This window comes from Convolutriloba macropyga, chromosome 14 (assembly GCF_964194025.1).
Source record: "Convolutriloba macropyga chromosome 14, txConMacr16.3, whole genome shotgun sequence".
In the NCBI taxonomy this organism is placed as follows: domain Eukaryota; kingdom Metazoa; phylum Xenacoelomorpha; order Acoela; family Convolutidae; genus Convolutriloba; species Convolutriloba macropyga.
The window spans coordinates 23,201,167-23,220,478 of record NC_134481.1 but is presented as its reverse complement, the minus strand read 5'-3'; the positions used below and the strand labels follow the sequence as shown (position 1 = coordinate 23,220,478).

General features: G+C 35.0%; 1 protein-coding gene across 1 annotated transcript; it reads right to left on the bottom strand.

Moving 5' to 3' along the window:
- Positions 1-223: 223 nt before the first annotated feature.
- On the bottom strand, positions 224-6,805 carry LOC142353025 (uncharacterized). The gene is made up of 3 exons (XM_075405215.1): positions 6,756-6,805; positions 6,128-6,613; positions 224-886 (listed from the first exon to the last, which is right to left on the bottom strand). The coding sequence occupies exons 2-3, from the start codon at positions 6,606-6,608 to the stop codon at positions 420-422; spliced, it is 948 nt and encodes a 315-aa protein (XP_075261330.1). The 5' UTR covers positions 6,609-6,613; positions 6,756-6,805; the 3' UTR covers positions 224-419.
- Between the last annotated feature and the right edge of the window lie 12,507 nt (positions 6,806-19,312).

The window sequence follows — 19,312 nt, the reverse complement described above, 5'->3', positions numbered from 1 at the left end:
AAAACGAAATTCAAAAAAATCTATTTAATTCCACATTCTGCGCTGGACGGGCTTTTTAATGATACCAACTCTGTACGATGAATATATCGATCAGTCAAAATTGTCTGTACAAAAGAACCATTTGAGTATATAGTTCCTCCCCCCTCAAGAGGGTCGGAACAAAAAATGTAAGATCCGGTTGGCAATTGGAGTTTTGAGTAGCGTCAACTCAAACTACCAAAAATTTGTAAAATTTCGAAGAATTAACTAATAAAAATTTGCAATAAAACTCGCCAAGGGGTCTTCAGAAACAACTGTAAAACTTTCTAGTATTTCCGTGTATCATAGCTACATTCAATAAAGATTTTTAAATTCATCTTAAGTTTTCAAGTTTTCATAATTATTTTCAAGTTTTCATAATTTGCCGTGCAAGTTAAAAGTTACTGTCCATTTTCCATTTTGACATTGAACTCTTTTTCTCTCCTTTTCAAAACAATCACTTGAATTGCAACTGCAAGTATAATACAAATAATACCAGCAGCCGACCTCCAAATAGAAAATCCCCTGAATAAAAACAACTGAATAAAAAAGGTAAACACTGGCCCCAATAACTGGATAACTGGTGCTGCAATGACAGTCAAACTTTTCTCTTTTGCACCCGTTAAATTCAACACCAAAGTTGAAACTTGACAAGCAGGAGCTATTAAGGATAAAATTCTGTACGAAAAAGAGCAGTCGTGATTTCCGATGTGTGAGTCTTCCCAGAGTCTGTAAGAGGACAACCCGCAGGCCAGATTGCCTATCGTCAGTCCGAGAACACTCCAAACGGGGGGAAAACTGGGAAATTGTCGCATATTTCCGTACATGGCTGCAAAAGATAATCCAGACAAGGCTCCCAGCAGCACACCTTAGCAAACTGATTCCTTATATTGACTTGTAAGTTAATGATAAAAGAAGAAGCAGAAGCTTAGAGATTTCAGCGCAGAAAACGGCAAGAAATAAATTTAAAAAAAAACAGAAGAAGCATTTTTTTTTGCAAAACTGGATACTTGGGAGAGAGTCTTTCAAACACAAATTTTGCTTACGCTTACGCTTGGCATATTATTTCCGTTTATGTTAAAATTTTTAGTGTAAAATTCTAGCATTTGAAATCAGATGTTGATTTTAAAGAGGACATTTGAAAAAGGACTTTTGGGAGATATAGAAAAGCTGATTTTGCTTTTAAAATGTAATTCTAACCCACACTGAAACTTAATGTACTTCGACTTTTCAATCGAGGGAAAATCCACAGGTCAGCAAACTCTGAAAATTTAGAAGGTGTTTTCATCAATGTCATTCAAGATTAAAAAGACAGGAAATTGAGCAATCAGCTCAATATCCGAGCTTATATTTTTAAGTAACTTTTTGTTTTTACCACAGCTACCCAGGTTAAGGACCCAGACCCACGTCACATCTGATCAGACCATTTTGGTCGCACACGGGGGGGGGGGGCATAGTGCGATACAAATTTCAGGGAAAGTGTTACGGTCGCACAATAGTCTGGACAGTGGTAGCAGTAGGGTCTGATCACAAACAAAAGTCTGGGTATAATCTGAACAATGGTGGTATGAAATTGCCGTCTGATGAGAGACCGAAGTCTCAACTTGAGTCTATTCTGGATAGATTATGACCCCTTAAAGTAAAATTCATACACCTATATAACGGAATGTAATTTCAACGGATAGGCTCACTTCATATTAGGCTCTTAAAAACCAGTTTGTTCACACGTATTAATGGGAATTTCAACATGATTTCCAGGAATTTATATGGCAAACTAAAACAATGAGGTAAAAACAACCACTGATTGTCTGGATGGGTCCGCCTAAGAACGAACCGATAACGATCGGTAACTTTTAAAACTGTTTATTTGATTTTAATGTTGGGTAGCAAAAAAGTTGCACCAAATGTCTTGGTTACACAAAAATTTGACTAAAAAATTTCTTTATAATCATCAGCGCGGTTCGGTATGGTTTAACCGCAATTCGTTTTTTGATCCAATTTTTGGGACAAAAATTCACATAAACGAGGGTCTAGCGGAAAATGATAGAGACTTGTACAACTATTGCAGAAAAGAAAAAAAAACTTCTCACAACCGCAAAAAAAACCAAGTACGACTTAGGTTCACAGAAAGTGATACAACAGGATGTCCAGTTGACAGTTGACATCCAGTTGATTTGCTCGTGGAAACTAATGGTAATACTGAAACAGAATGGGGCATGCGAACAGTAGAGACATTGGCAATAGAACCTTATATAAAAAAAGAAAGCACCATCGAAAAGATGTCATCAGGTGGCTTTTCAATCACCTCAAGGAAGTTTCCAAAACCATTGTGGTACAAAACAAAATGACAAGCTGAACAAGTTATGCTACTTGACTGAAAAGTAATCAAAGTATTGGTTGAAAAAGAGTCTCCACCGTCAGAAAGAAGTACAATATTGAGCGACGATTGCACTAACTTCACGAGTAATCTGAGCAGTGAAGAGAATCTTTTATAGTCTGCATTCATCAATGATTGTCATAATAAAAACAAAAACCTTTTTTTGGGTTTAAGCATTCAGTCTTTGAGATTCCATCATGCTGACCTAGTAGTTTTCCTTGATACATTAAAAAAAAAACCTGATGCTATTGCTTTAATTGAGATATGGTTAAACGATAGTGACAAACCTGACGATTATGATCTACCAAGTTATCAGTCATTACTGTCCAAACCGAGAAGAAAAAGCAAATTGACGGTCTGGTGCAGTAGCTTTTTCCATTAAAGATAGTCTTCAGTAAACAATACAGGACACTGACACAGAAATTGAATGCTTAATGTTACAAGTGAAATAAGATGAAAAATGATGTTTTCATAATTTTTGTGTTATCTATAGACCTCTTTCTTTGCAGTTAACTGATTTTGAACCAAAGCTGGAAAGCATTTCAAACTTTTAGAAATTTTCAAACAAGGAAATTTTAAACTTAGCTGATTTCAACATAGATGTTTTTAAGAGAGAAAAGATAATAGTAAGAGAATCATTTAAGATCATTTGATTTCCTAGTACAAAACTCAATGCCTACAAGGGTTACCAAAAACTCAAAGAGAAGTTTTGATAACATTATCACAGAAACAAACATGAAAAGTAAATTGCTATCGACGACCATAAGCGATCATTTCATACTAACTGCTGACTTTCTTGTATCAAGCGTAAACATCAAAAGCATTCAGTCACCGGTACTCTTGCCAAATTTGAAAACAACCAAAACTGACAAAGCGCTGATTTTTATTTTTGAGTTAGACCAGAATATCAAACAAAATTCCTGAGAAGTTTATTGGTAATGATTATATAAGTACAATGATCAAGACAATTTTTGAAACTTTGAAAAAACAAATTTGCGCCTGAAAATTGTTCTCAAACAACTGAGTCTTTTAAATCTGCAAGCTGGATTTTAAATGAAATCAAAAACGTCATTGTAAAGGGAGACAATTTTTTTTCAAAAATGGATAGCAGATTCTACTATTGAAAACCAAACTAGATATAAACAAATACGGAACAAGGTAAATAACATGGTAAAAAGTGTGAAAAGAGATGAATATTTCAACAAAACTAGGCAAAAATTCGCACCCAAGAATGATTGATATGACACTAAAAACTCGCAAAAAAACATTGCCATGACTTGAACGATTATTTTGTTTGAATTGGTCCAAAATTACTTGCAAAATTTAGTAGCAAGAAAAGCAGTTTTAATATCCGCAATAATGCAAAAACGATGGCAATTCATCAAGCAAATGAATCAGAAGTTACAAAAATCTTGAGAAACTGAGAAACAAGAAAGGTGCTGGTCATGATGGAATCTCACACGAAATTTTGCAGTTTGAATCATTGTTCTCCCATTTTTGAATGTCATCTTGCAAGGGCTATCAATCATTGTTTGCTGGAGCGTGTTTTCCCAGATTCATTTAAAAAAGCCAAAATAATACTCTTATGTTAAAAAGGAGATAAGACCGACCCTGGTAATTACAGACCTATCAGGTTACAGAGTTTAATAAGTAAAACTCTGAAGAAGATCTTACTGAAGTGGGTGATGAAATTTTGTGTTAAAACTAAAATGCTAGCGAACAATCAGTTTGGCTTTAGATCTTAATAGTCATGTGTGCATGCAGTTGCCATCAAAATGGACTATATTCGAACCGTAACTGCTAAGAAATCAACAGGGCAAGCTAGTTTTATTGACTTAAACAAAGCTTTCGATACAATAGATCATGAAAAGCTGTTACTAAAACTAGAAATATATGGATTAAGATATCCAATTTTAGAGCTGTTTAAGATTTTTTTAACGGGGCTTACCCAGTTTGTAAGTACAAGCTGCAAAAAACAACAGAAAAGCAAATAGTTTGTGGCGTACCTCAGGGCTCTGTCCTGGGCCATTTTTTTCATTTTTTATACCAATGATCTCCCGCAGTTTGCAATGAAAGCACTTTAGTAATGTTAGCAGATGATACTACTGTTGATAATGCCAGTAATGACAATAATTCTCCTCTACAAAAGGATGTTGAAAAACTTTTTAACTGGTTTATGTCTAACAAAATAACAATTAATTAGGACATATGTGAAGCTAAAAATTTCGGGAAACCCACCAACGAAAAATAAAACTCAAGGATAGTGCTCTAGATTACAAAACATCTTGTAATTATTTAGGTATCTACATTGATGAGAAATTAACATTCCGTGATCACGTTGATTTTGTTGTTAAAAAACGTAACAAATTTTGCGGACTAATGTATCGGGTACGACATTTTTATCAAATAAAATGTCTAATGTTTTATAACACTTTTGCCAAATCGAGCATAACTTATGGTCCATTAGTCTATGGAAACAGAAGCGAAAAGAATATCAAAAAAGTTGATAGGGTCCTAAGAAACATCATTCGCACAATTTTTATCAGGAAGAAATTTGAGTCTTTAGATTTTACACTAATTGATAACAAGATACATACTGTATACGAACTTTACGTGATTGAACTTGTTAAAGAACTTTTCAAACAAATAAGGTCCGAATCTTTGCTAAAATACATAATTCTGCAAAGCTTTTAAAAACAAACGAGATGGAGTTTAACAGGCTTATTTCCCCCACCAATTTCCAAAACTACAAAAACAAAGTCATAAGCTAACATATTGAAAAAAAACATATAATTGGCTAAAAAAAACTGAATTTTTATGAAAATTTAACTGAAAATATTCAAAACTTTAGTTTTTAGCGGTGAAAGCAAATATATCAAAAATCCGTGAGCTTTACATTAAAGATAATAGTGAAGTTTTTATCCTGTATTACTAACTTTTAATACACTTCAGCAAGATGACGTCAAGTTGTTTTGGACTTGTTACTTTTTCGCGTATATGAGCAGAGACTTGAAGAGCAATTATGCTCATTTTGTGTCCTAATTAGGTAGTAATTTCCAAATATTACGAAATATTTCTATTTCTACTATTTGTTTTTCGAATATATATAATCGCTAAAACGGATTTTGGGTACATTTATAATGAAGAAAAAAGTACAAAACGTTTAAAAAACGCTTGATATGTGTCTATCAATCAGTGAAATTTCCTGAGAAAGTTTGATTTATTATTGAGATGAAGATAATATCTGTAAAATTTTTAATTACAATGTTAACATATATTCTGTGAAGAAAGTCCGATCTTAAGGTGGCCAAAATTTGCCAAATTTAAGTAATTTCTGTAGTCGAATCACGATTTGAATGATTTTGTTGGAAGAAAGGTAGGAATTACTTGTCCTAAAAGCCATATTTGAGTTCTAAAATAAAGTATAGGAAGACTTTAAAACATCTGTAGAATTGAATCAATCAATCATATGGCTCTAAAATCAGGATGTTGTATGTGGGGACTCAATAAAAACAAAAAATTGTATTTTGTTGAAAAATAATCAAAATATATCACAATTTGAAAGCGGTAATGCTTTTTTCAATACTTTTCATTTGTTAGTGAACTTTGTTTGACGTTAAAGTTAATAATTAAACTGTTGAGCTAAAAACTGAAGCTGCTAAAAAGTCTAAGTGCTAAAGTAAGAAGCAGTTATAAAACATGAGATTTATGAAGAAGCATTCAGTTTGCCACCTTTGATACTGTGCAATTCCATGATGTTTTTTGTAAATATGTCCTTTGGATTGCATATAAAGAATGTTCCAACAAATCCCAATAAAATAGATAAAAATGTCAACCCATCTTTTGGAAATTTTCCATCTTCGCGGAACTGCATAAACAGAGATCCGACGATGTGAAAAAATACAACTATCATATTGTTATCAGACGGTAAAATGAACTCTAATGACCAAAAACTGCAGAAAATTGCAGTTCCTCCAAAAATAAATCCACTCATAAAACAAAAATACAATTGAATATCGCGGACATGCTGCGATACAGAGAAACTTTTATCGATTGATAACAGAATAATGCAAGTTGGGGTACCCAAAATACCCACCCATGTGTTAACCACAGACGATTTGGTGCCCAGTTTTGCAAAAGAAAGCGCCCCAAAAGAGTAGACGAAAGCACCCAATGATAGCAAAGTGACTCCTCGTATTGTGTTCACATGCATAGTTTCTGTAAACACCGTACAAATCTGCTTCTCAATACTATCTACCACTATGGGTAGTATACTGAAGATATGAGACCACTTTGTGAAAACGAAAAAAAAAACTCGGGGGGGGGGACTGTGGTCTCATATCGTCAGCAAACCACTCACTGTCTTCACGCTTCGCAGCACTTCTTGCTTTGCTTGTAACTCTCAATATACATACTACTAGCTCGCTCGCTTCAATGGCAAAGTTTCTCTTCTGGTTGATATCGACGAATATAATATAAATGCTGATGGTGCGGTAAAAACTGTCATGTATAAAAACAAAAAATTACTTATAAAACCAAAAAACGCACGTTAGTATAATTCTTATTCATTGAAAAATCGTAAAAGATTTCTATATCTGAGCTGAAACTTCAGTCAAAGAAACATAATGTATTGCCGCTGCATAGTAAAATCAATTTTTTCAGCCAACGTTTGTAATCGTGTTCGATTAAAGTACAATGAATACCTGAACGCTTCAGTCAATTTATTTGTGATTTGAAAGTGTTGCGACCATAACCGCACTTGAAGAAGAAAAGGCACAACTGTGGGACTATAATTGTACCATATTTAACATCAATTTTATCCAAATTTTAACTGTTGTATTTCTTTTATTACAAATGGTTAACATGAAAGATCACGGTAGAAAAATCATTAAAGTTACCCTGTGAAATGGACTTAATAGCCTTCTTAAGAAATATACTAAAACATGGTAAATGTTGCCCAGATTTTGCTATGTTACATGGCAAGATAATATCAATATATGTACAAAATTGTAAGATCTTTGCATATAGGGAGCCAATGCGCGAAAAGGCAAATTTTAATATTTTCTGCGTTTTGTGTAATCGAGTTACAAAATTTGTCCTCAACTTTCATGATTCATATACCATGTTCCAAAACGGAATATAGTTACGCAAAACGTGGATATAGGATACCTATATTGTGGAAATGGCTTACATTTTGTCACGAGTATTCACGGATGAACTTAGACCAAATCCCTCAGTTTGAGTATGAAATTAGCCTAAAACTTTATTGTCCGAGCTGTATTAGTATTTAATTGAGATTAATTTTGAAGATTTAATTGCTCTTGTGGTCATAGTCATAGGTAATTTCAAAACAGCTCATTACTTTTTTTATCCACTAATAGTATCAACTGGCCAAAGTCTGAAATTAATCACCAATTATGCTTTCCTTCATTTCGGTAATTAGACACTGTAACCTTGTGAAAGGATGACGTAGAAATGAGTTAATTTAATGGGTGGAAACTAGTGGCTTGTGGCGTCGAATTTAGTGATGGCACTTCGTCCAAAATTTTCACTCTAATCCAAAAACACTCTTTGAAATGTGCGCACACATATATTCATTTTTGAAGCAAATTTGAACTGAGTTTACAAGTGTTGCTACTTTCCATGCACTCCAACAGCTCTAGTCTTGAAACTTGGGATAATTAGTTTACATACTAGACTATTCGCAAAATGACCATTTAATAAACCATAACCCTTTCGAAACTTAATGTCAACCAATAAAAATATAATCCAAATAAAAAATTAGGATTCTAAAAGTATGATTTAAGAAATTATTTTATAGTTATTATTAAAATTTTAAAACTGGGGTGTCTTTAAAGATGTTTTGGTTGATGACAGTAGCATAGTAATTTGATGGATGAGAAAGACTGCATCGTTAACATCGTCATTACTTTCTGCAATTATGCATAGTCCATTTTTTTACTCCAAGTTGCTGTTTAAATATTGGAGAATAAATGCTCTGTGTGAGCAGCTCTGACTGACTCAATATTCTTATTTATACTTTGAGTTCACTTTTTGCCTTCTCTCTTCTAAACTATTAAATAACTGTTTTTCGTCAGCTTTCCCAGACTTTTAATCGGAAAAATTTCAGTTAATCTGCGTACAGTGTTTTTATGCTCATTTGTTTCTACAGGTAAGACATCCACTCAATTAAAATCTGTTATTTGTAAAACTTGATTTTTACAGATTTTCTAACAGGTCTTACTGTTTCTCCGTTTTTTACCAAACCGGGTTTTTTGAATTTTGATATATATTTCAGGACCAGGGTCGAATTTCCTCCCTATAGTCCTCTCATTTTATTGTGAGAGTGGGGGGGGAGGTAATTTGTCCATTGGATGTTAATAGATGTATGAGTGAGGGAGTAATTTGGTCTGCGGGGGAGGGGGTAAAATGATGTAAGAGTGGGGCTGCAATGGGTGGGCTTTTGAGAAATTACCCCTGGCCAAAATTGCTATGTAAGAGAGGGCTGCAATGGGCTGTCGGGGGGATGATGTAAGAGTGAGGGGGTAAAAGATCAATTAACGCCTGCTATTATTTTTTTGGTCTGTCAAGGGGGTTAAAATGATGTGAGTGTTTGAGAATATTTTGTCCATTACACGCCTAACTCTTACATCATTTTACAAACCCAATGACAGACCAAAAAGATATAAGAGTGGGGGTTGATGATTTTTTTACCCCCTCAGTCTTACTCCATTCCGTTTTACCCCCCCCCCCCTACCTGGCAGCCATTGAAGCCCAAAAAGATGTAAGAGTTCTGAGCTGCATTTTCTTAAGTCAAAATGCAACAAACTTCGAAGTGTGAACCATCAACTATGAAGTCATCTGTCAGAGTTAACAAATTGAAATCCAAAATTAATTTGGTATCAGGCTAATGCTCGCCCAGCTCTCAGTTTTTTCTAGGCTGCCTCAAGCATACTTATAACAAACAATACCGCATTTTTTCATGATTTCAAAAAACCGTCCCATGCTTTCTTATCACCTCGCTTTTCCATTTAAAATTAGAACCCAATGAACCTTCCAATTTATATTTGGCAGTAAATTTTATTTGCTTCTGACATTTTAATTTGAGAATTGAGGTATATCACGTACTTCTAGAACTGTTCTCTTTTTCAAATTATTCAAAGCTCCTTGTTGATTTTTAACTACAATGCAAAAGATTTCATTTATGCTTACTTAGAAAGTGTTCGTCTTAAGTTACTAACCCACACTGTAAAAATCTGAATTATTTGTTCCACAATTTGCACAATCTCCGTTGGTTTTAATTATTACTTTTTATACTCCACTGGTTAATTACTCAGTATTGGTGAAAATCAAGATTGATATTGGTTGAATTTCCTTTAATGATATCGTGGGAGACATACAAACTAATTACTATCTTCAAGCTCAGTTACCATTGATGATGCAATCAATCTTTAGATTCTTTTATTTAATAAATTGAGATGTCAGCTTATCAGTTTGACATCAGATCAACCAAAACTTTGGTCAGATCAACCAAATCAGATCAACCAAAACTTCAGATCAACCAAAACTTTGTTAGCTGAAAATATAAGAACTGAAAATTGAATATGAGCATGAAGGCATCTGGTTTATATATCAGCATCTGGTTTATATGAAAAGAGTTTATCGCATTCGCTGAAAAATTTTTCAATGTCTTAACTTCACTTTGCATCAAAAAAATTACAATAATGCTATAGCATTATTGTGAATTTATTGGACCGACCAGACCGAACAAACCAAATTACCATTTGCCAGACGGAAGGCGCAACCCATTTTTTTCCAGACCATTGGGTTGGGTCGCACCGGGCCCAAGTCGGTCTGGCCAATACCTGTCTTGGGTCGCGGACTTCATCCTGGGTACCAGAAATGTATTGAGCAGAAATTAAGATGTGATTCATAGTCTGCTCTGACCTCCTCTTAGTGAATCTTATCCACAGTGATCATAATAAATAGTATATCATAGTAAATTATTAGTGACATTTCACAAATTTCCTGAATCTCAAATACCGGATTTTGAATTGCGATCTGAGTTTGTTAATCACAGTTAAATTGACAATCCCCGTGTCGAATTTTTACCCCAAAAAATGTAAGATCAGGTGGGCAATTGGAGAAGTTATTAGCCGATTCCCCTCAAAACTCTTAAACTATTTTGGGGGTGATGGGTGTAACTCGATTCAAGAGTGGGGAATTTTTAGATTTTACCCCACTAAAATTACCAAATCTTTCATCTTTTTGGAAGTAATTATTTTTTTCTGATTTCATCTGAAAATACCCCTCATTACCCCCCTTTTACCCACCCATTACCCCCCCCCCCCCAATCCTACATCGTCCCCCCATAGACAATTACCCCCTACACTTACATGAGTTTGGGGGGTAATCAGGGGGGGGGGGTAATTTCGCCACGGGTCGTTTATGCACCACCGGAACACCAATTGGAGCAACAGCAGCTTTAGAAGTTGGAGTACTATTTTTCTATTATTACACAATAATCCGTTAATGACGTCGCCTTTAGATTAGGTGGGTGAACGCTAAATCTTCCTTTATAAACATTGGTTGTTTATTAGGTGTCAAATAAAACTTCGTTGCCATTTATGAAGGAAAAGTATTTCTATCAGATTCTTCTTCATTCTCTGCCTTTTCATTGAAATCATCTTCTTTGGCTTCAAAAGTCTTTTGAAATATCGACATTTTGGAAAATCACGCGAGTAGAATTAAACTCGCGTGATAGAAGAAAGGAATCGACTTGTTGATGTGGTTACATGACAATTTACCCAATTCCATTTTACCCAATGCCATTTTACCCTACGCCAATTTACCCAACCTGTCATTTTACCCAATGCCATTTTACCCAATGCCATTTTACCCAATACCAAATTACCCTATATCAAGTCATGAATTTCATATCAAGTCCCACGGGCCATTTAATTATATAATCGGCTAATCCCATGTTCGGTTGTGATATTTTCATATCAAGTCCCACGGGCCATTTATTTTATAGTCGGCTAAATAGTCGTTCTGGTTAAATTAGCAATGGGGTAAATTGGGTAAGTTGGCATTGGGTAAAATGGCATTGGGTAAAATGGCAAGTTCGGTAAAATGGCATTGGGTATAATGGCATTGAGTAAAATGGAATTGGGTAAATTGTCCTGACACCTGTTGATGTAAATGTTTCCAGTTCCCTTATTATCAAACAATTATACGTAAGAATAGCATATTGGAGCCCATCGGATCAAAATTGTATTTTTATATAATCAATAAAGTCAATATTGTAAATAAATGTCAAAAACCACTAAAAATACATAAAAATTACATGAGAAATAAAATCATAAAAAATCGTTAAAATCAATAAGAAATACAAAAATATTTTTACTGTTGAAATTTAAAAGAATTATAAAAATATAATTTTATAAATTTGTACGCAATTATGCTTTAGAGTGAGGGGCACGCCCTATGCATAACTATATGATACAACCTCCTAATAGACCCTGATAATTTTATATAGTCAAAATCTAATACAACTTCAATAAAATCTCTATCCCTATCAAAAGTGGTGTGCCAACCCTGTCATAAACTGCAACCAGCAATGGTGCTGGGACAATAGATCGAAAAGACAACAGATCGAGAGCGAAAGTTATAGGGACAACAGATCAAAATGAAATAATTCAAATTGTGTATCGGCCACACTCACATTTAAGCGCTCACTTCAATTGACAAATTAAATAAAAAAGCGCATAATATGTTCGGTCGCCATTCTTTGGTTGGCCCTCACAGGGCGTTTAGCCGACAATCCAAAAAATGAGAAACTAACGTAAAATGCGCAAATGATCAATTGTTCAAATTAGAAAAAAATGTTTAATCATTTAGTTATCTCTGAACGGAAAAAAGATATGAAAACAATTCTTTTTGTCATGAATTTTGATCGCTATTTGCCTTTAAATGAATAAAAAGTAGCAATTTTGTAAAACATTTGGCACTCCTTCGGAGCAAATTTCTATCACAAAGGGTGTCCTCATGTATTGTCATCTAGAAATAGTAAAAGAAAATTTCAAGAAAAATAAAAAGATGTCAATAAAAGACGCCATAATTAGCTCTCAAATGCTTTCACCTTATCCAACACTTGATAGCTCTGAGCGCTAGACACGTAAGGCATTGGGGTACGGGCCAAAAGATGGACTCCGAGAAGAAATGATATATGTTCTTTTGGGAAACTTGAGTATTTTTTGCTAATGAAACCGTAAAAACAGGGAACTTATTATTCACAGCTACAAATTAGGAGCCGTGTTCACTCCATTGTTAATTGTTAGACTCACCACTGATTCAACGCGTTCTGGCAGATTTGCTTGACAATCATATTCCATAATGGTTCAATATTGGTCATCAGTAGTTACAGAAAGATATTCATGTATATGCTGAATTATTTAGAAGTAAGAGAAATAACCCATTGATATCAATTAGTAGGACAAAAAACTAAGATTGGACAAAAAACTAAGATTCTTTAAAATCATTTTGACGTAATGGAAGTTGTTATCAATGACATTCAACCTTGCTGCTCATTTAACAGATCAACATTCAATGCAATGTAGCTGTTTAGAACAGCTGGCAGGTGACTTTTCGCAATGAAAAATTAGTATTTAGGTTTACTTCAGACCTTAATTGTTTTTGAATTTTGTTATGAATTTGAACCAGAGCAAGAAAAAAGCTGGATACAAGAGGACCACAAAGCCTTGCTACTAACAATTATGAGCTGAGAATTTTCGGTTAAATTCCAAATTCACTCATTTTAAGGTTTCACGCCCTCTTCTAATGGTAGCGTGCAAATAGGCCACGAGTCCTTGCGACGGGAAGATGAGAGTGGGTTGAGATGATGAGATGAAAAAACGAGGACGAGATAAGTCCTAGACTGAAAATCGTTCACCAGGCCTTGAACGACTTTGAAAAACTTTGAGATTCAACGAAATGGTAGCAGACTTCCAACAACGAGTTTATGTGTGGAGATTAGAATCCAACTGCGAAGAATGGAAGGAAAAAGCTTTGGTGTATTGGGGACAAAAACTCCTGGAAAACTGCAGGAAAGAATCGAAGCAAGCATCTACTGTAGTTGCTTCAAAATGGTTCCTCTGAGTTCGAGCGATCAGAGATAGAATCCTCGTGATTGTGCATCGAACAAGCGACTGGGCAATCGGCATCGGCGACTCCAAAAATTGAGACCGAACAATCGCAAGGGGGTAACTTTTAAACTGAAAACTTTGAAGACGTGCCGATCTTTATCAGGGAAGATAGCGAATTAAGAGATCTATGAACTTCAAACACTTGTAGTGACAATTGCAATGCATTTGAAGCTGCTTTGAAAAATCTCAACTAGCAGAAAGTTAGCTATGCAAGAAAGTGAAATTTTAAAAGCGCGATGCAGCAGATGCAGATGACCACGAGACTCTGCAGAAGAATAATTGACAACAAATTTTGATGTCTAATCATGTCCAATCAGAAGCTCCAACAACTGACGACAATGGTCTTAATACGAGAGTCGAGTGCCTTAGCAGAAAAACGTTAGAAATAGAAAAACAGTGGAGGAAGGCAGAGACAATACAGGATGAAGAACTTGATGAGCTCAAAAGGTCCAGCTCATGTCAGTCAATTGAAACTCAGATCATTGCTGTCCTTTGTGAACTCCCCTTTGGTTTAGGTCCCTCAAAGCGAAGTCCGATTATTAATCAAATGTCACTCTCATTTCTCTTTCGTTAAGATACATCAACTTTTAGGTAACTCGCTGCAAGTCGGCCACAATGGAATTCCAGCTTGTTATCAATTAAAACTTAAAACAAAAGCACTGAAAAATGGCTCAATAACGCCAATAAATCATATATCCCCAGATAATAGTTAGGTAATTGTAAAGTTTTAGCATGGTGAAACATAACAGAGAAATTTGTATAGAGTTAGCTTGCAACCGTCATTTGGCAAAGTGCAAAATTTGAACTTAATTGATCAATAAAAAAATAAAAGGGGAAAGATCAACCTCAAGGGGAAAGATCAAGCGCTTGATGAGGTCAGACTATTTTTTTTTAAAAAAAGACATTGAAGATGCAAATCGGTTTAAGACTAGAGGAGGTGAAACAGTCAGAGAGCTCTACAGCAAACCTGTGTTAGAAGATCAGAACGTACAGTGATTAGAAACAATTTTCATTGCCGGCTAGGGTTTCTCGGCGTACCAGGAATTGATTTTTATGAACACAACTTTTTCAGACCCAGTTTTCGCGGTTCAATGTAAAATTTTAAGTCTTCCGCACTAGAGGGGCAACTAATAATTACTGACACATTTTGGGGTGTCTCGAAACAGACGCTAAGTTTCGTGCTTTGAGAGGATTGAGAAATTCAAATGCAGTCAACTACGGGGTTGAACAAATCTGAGTGCGAAAGCCTTCGGAACTTCATACAAGGCTCAGAAAAAGAAATGTAGAAGGCTTGGAACTTGGAACTTGGAATTTGCTGGCACTTGGAACTTGGACTCATCCTGGATGATAACAAAACTGGAGGGCAGTAACGTAAAATTGGATTTTGGTACTCTTTGACTATCCTTCGGTGAAAACTGTTACGATTTCCAGTTTTATCACTCTGAATGTAATCATCGCAATCTTGGTCCTAGAACTGTTGTCAGAAACAAAGATGATGTAAGAAACTAAGTGGATCCAATTTTCTAGTATTCTAGAGGGTCTATTTATATGAATTTGACCAGTCATTCGCTTCAACTTTATGGAACACTTAATGACTCATAGTTCTAAGCAAGTAAAACTATGCATATGAGCCAAATGAGTAATCTATAGACATAACAATGACTTCAAAAAGAATGGAATCGTATGCTATTTTGAGAGCCTAGAGTAGGTTGTGTTAATGCAACCGCAAAAGTATTGTTTCTTATTTGAGCAACTTATGAGCCGAGTCAATTCCGTTGTTTGTTTTCGATTCACTATTTATGTTTCATATTTGATCACCAGTAGTGGTACAAAGATGGTCATGTGTTTGCTTTGAAAAAACCTCCTGTATTAGGGACTACTCGGTTAAAAAGCTGGGATTTTGTAAAATCGACTTTGATGATTTTAAATTTGGTTATCAAAAGCTCTTATTTTTGCCGTCCTTTAAAAATAAAAGTTCCATGTGGGTTAGTAAGAACAACACTCATAAACAATTTGATGGATCGAAATTTGTTAATACTTGGTAGCCTCCATAATCACTGAAAAAAAGTTTTCGATTTAACCTGAGGTCTTGGTCGATCCGAACCAATTTATTACAAGTTGTGACCGTAAATATGTACAACTCGCACTCCCACTCCCCACGGAATTATTGAAGTCAAATTGTTGAACCCAAAAGGAAGTTGAATTCACACAAGGGGGCCACAAAGCCAAATACATACCAAAGTTGTTAGTGGTACGAGTACCGGCCGGAGGTATCTATTAAAACTTATAGGTGAAAGTGATAATTTAAAGGTAAATTGCGAAATCGCCCCTTTTAAGTTTTCAAGAACTAAATAGTTAATAACTAATTAGTACTCTCAATAACTCTTAAGAGTTCAATAACTCAATAGTAAATACCCAACTATTCCATCCCACGCCTAGGCCTCGACTTAAGAAAAGATTTTAAAAGTCTCGTAGGGGGGCCAATATTGACTATAATTACACGGTCGAGCTTCCTAGTTAAAGTCGAGCTAATATATTTTCATGGGTCGAGCTTAAGTCTTTCCATAACGAAGAAATTCCAGGAAAGGTCTTTTCATGGGTCCATCATTAGTCTTTTCATAAGTCTGTTTTTTCTCAAAATCTAAAGTTTTTCATTTTTTTTTCTATTTCTGTACATACAGAAGCAGAGCCGGAGCAAAACTAAATAACTTTGCACCACAGCAGTCCAACTTAGGAAACAGTTGGAAATCCTCCAAAGGCCTTGAGACCTTCCAATCTTAAGATGATCTTAAGTTATGGAAGCTTAACTATATTACCACATTACTTGATTTAATGAAACCTGCTAGCTTAAGTGTATTGGTCCTAGTCCCATTAGCCATGACAAAATTTCGGCGTTATTCAGTTTGTTTTCCCCTCTAAAATTATGAACTATCTTTTCAAAAAAATTGCAGGTTTTTGAGGGATTAGTGGTTCTTCTGAATCGCAAAAAATAAAGGAGCATAAAAGTTGACTACGTTATATGCAATATTGCACGGACAATTTTAATGGCAAAAAAGCAGACTTATGAAAAGACCAATGATGGACCCATGAAAAGACTTTAACTCGACTTTGTTTGCATACATTGTGTCGAGCTTAAGTCTAGTCCTAATGTTGGGTAGATCTGAAGTCTTTGTAAAATTTTGGGTCCAGCTAATTTCTTTTTCAAAAAAGCTGAGTAAAGCCCAGAATGAAAAATTGTAGTACAAAAAGCAAGAAAACCTTCTGTTAAAACAGTCGGCCACAAAATTAGTTTGTCTTCTTTGCGGAGAAGAGATCAACCTGTACTTACTGAGAATAAACAAAATGTTGACTAATATATTATAAAAAATTGACAAGTTCAAGATATCACAGAAATTTCCCTAAAACAAATACATTCAATATAATAAGAGACATTAGGTAACAACCGAATGGATAGAAAAGGTACACTTGCACCTTTTGAGGAAGAAATTTAGATCTTTGATTGGTTAAACTTAAAATTCAGCCTGCCAAAAGAATAACAATTGAAGGCAAAAGACAAGAATTCAGTTATATTTTACTAAAACTCTTCCTCAAACCCATAAAAACCCTTTGGTTCTCTGAAAACAAACTATATCTACATCTACATTTGGCCTCAAGTTTATGTAAATAAGAGCGACCATTAACGGAGCCGTGAATAAAAAATTTTGTCAGTAATTAACACTGAAAAAAAAAACAAAAGCTAAATAATTTGAAAAAAGGCAGCATCAAAATAAAAACCAAAAAGGCTCTGATTCTAAGAATCCATGATATTGTCGAACCTCTCTCTGATTTTGTCGCCTGCCCAGCAAACCGTTCAAGTGTTCCAAGTGTTTGCGAATTAGACCAATTGTTGCGTGGAATTCTTCAAATATTAATAAAAAGAACGATGCATTTTGTATAATTATCGAGACAAGTCTGCAAGAAACGGCAAAGTTTTAATTCTGGAAGACTTTCATACAGCGCCTAATTGCAACTAGCGCTCTTTTTGAGATTAGGGAGTCTGTTTTAAGGTTTCTAGGTCACTAAGTCTGGCAAACTTTAACGAAGTGGACCAAAAAAGCATATTTTGTGCCATTTTTGATGAAAAAGTTTGAATTTTGAAAATTTTATCAAAAATTTTAGCCAAAAAAACTTTCACTAAAAAAACTCAGCAACGCTCTTTTATCTCTAACAGTAACCGCAACACTATGCCGTTAAAAATTTTAACTTATTTTGAACTATATTAGCGAAATTGTGCCAAATTGTAGCAAAAATTACTGAAAATGTGAACAAAAACAGTCGAATGTTCACAAAACTTTAAACCTCGATAACTCCCAGTAGAAAACGAAAATCGAAAAATCTTTTGAACTCCGTATTCTACGCTGGTCGGCCTTTTTAATGATACCACTCACAATTCTCTACGATGAATATATCGGTCGGCAAAAATTGACTGAACAAAAAAACCCAGTTGAGTATATAGTTCCTCCTCCCCACTAAAGTGGGGGTCGGAACAATTAGGTTTACGTCAAATGGCATTGAATTTTGGTACTCTGTAGTTGAATATCTTGGCTTTTGGTATTTTGCCACACTGAGTGTTTTTGGATTGGCTATCATGGCAATGGGTAAATCAGGTACCTTGTTCCATTGCCCTGATGCTGGTTTTGAGATACATCCACATTTCGACCAGCTACAGCAGCCTAATTTGGCAAAAAATTACCACAAATCAAAGAGTACTCTCTTCTGTAAATAAAACAATTACTTGCATGTGAAATTTCGATTTTCATCCATCATCAATCTGTCAACACTAAATTTGTAAAAAGAAATTCAAAAATATTACCGCAGTTGCAAAGTATGAGTACTTTTGTAGCACATTCCTTTTTGTTTCCTCTTCTGGGTCGAAGCCCAAATCATAGCTTGGCCGCAATATCTCACAAGTCACAAGTGTCCCAGAACTGTCAGTAAAAAAACATTACCTGGATTGAACCATACGGTTGAAACATACGTAAGATATGTATGGCGTGTTTAGTTCTTAGATATCCTGATTAATGTCGCAGAGCCACGCCAGCTCTGATCAGCTCATTTGGGGGCATACGAAGGTTTATAGCACCACCCGGACCTGAGTGTCACAATCATTCAGTACTGAATCATGAAAATTGTGTGCTGATTTTTCTATGAGCAGAGTTCTGCTCATGACACTTTATAAACATTTCATGGTAAAATTCAGCGTAGAATTCTGAACATCATATGAAGCCGTCACCATTAATCAGTACTCAATCTTGCATCTACTATTAGTTTATAATGATTCAGTACTGATTTACTCTGTCACTTAGGTCCGGGCACCCAAATTACAGGGGCTGGAAAACGTGTCTATGCATTACCGGCTGGAATGGGTAGCATAAATTTTGCATCGGGTACCTGTTTGAAGTTGAAGAGATTAATTGCGAATCTATGTGTTAATATGCAAAATGGATTTCAATTGAAATTCGAGCAAACAGTTCCTCTAACCGGACAAATGTATGCAATCTGTTCCAGCTTGTAATGTACCATGCATAAGAAGATACAAAACTTAATGAAATCAGAAATAACGTCATTTGGATACCAACTTGTGACTTAAGTTCCATGATTTCATTTGGCTTCATTAAAAATACTTCTTTTGTATGGTTTCTTAGAATCCGTCCATATAGATGATCATAGACAT

Bases quoted from the DNA above. Each gene is read 5' to 3' on its own strand.
- LOC142353025 (XM_075405215.1), bottom strand. From the start codon at position 6,608: ATGCATGTGAACACAATACGAGGAGTCACTTTGCTATCATTGGGTGCT. The intron at 887-6,127 runs GTGGCAAACTGA...CAGTTTGCTAAG, and splicing joins GGAATTGCACAGTATCAAAG to GTGTGCTGCTGGGAGCCTTG.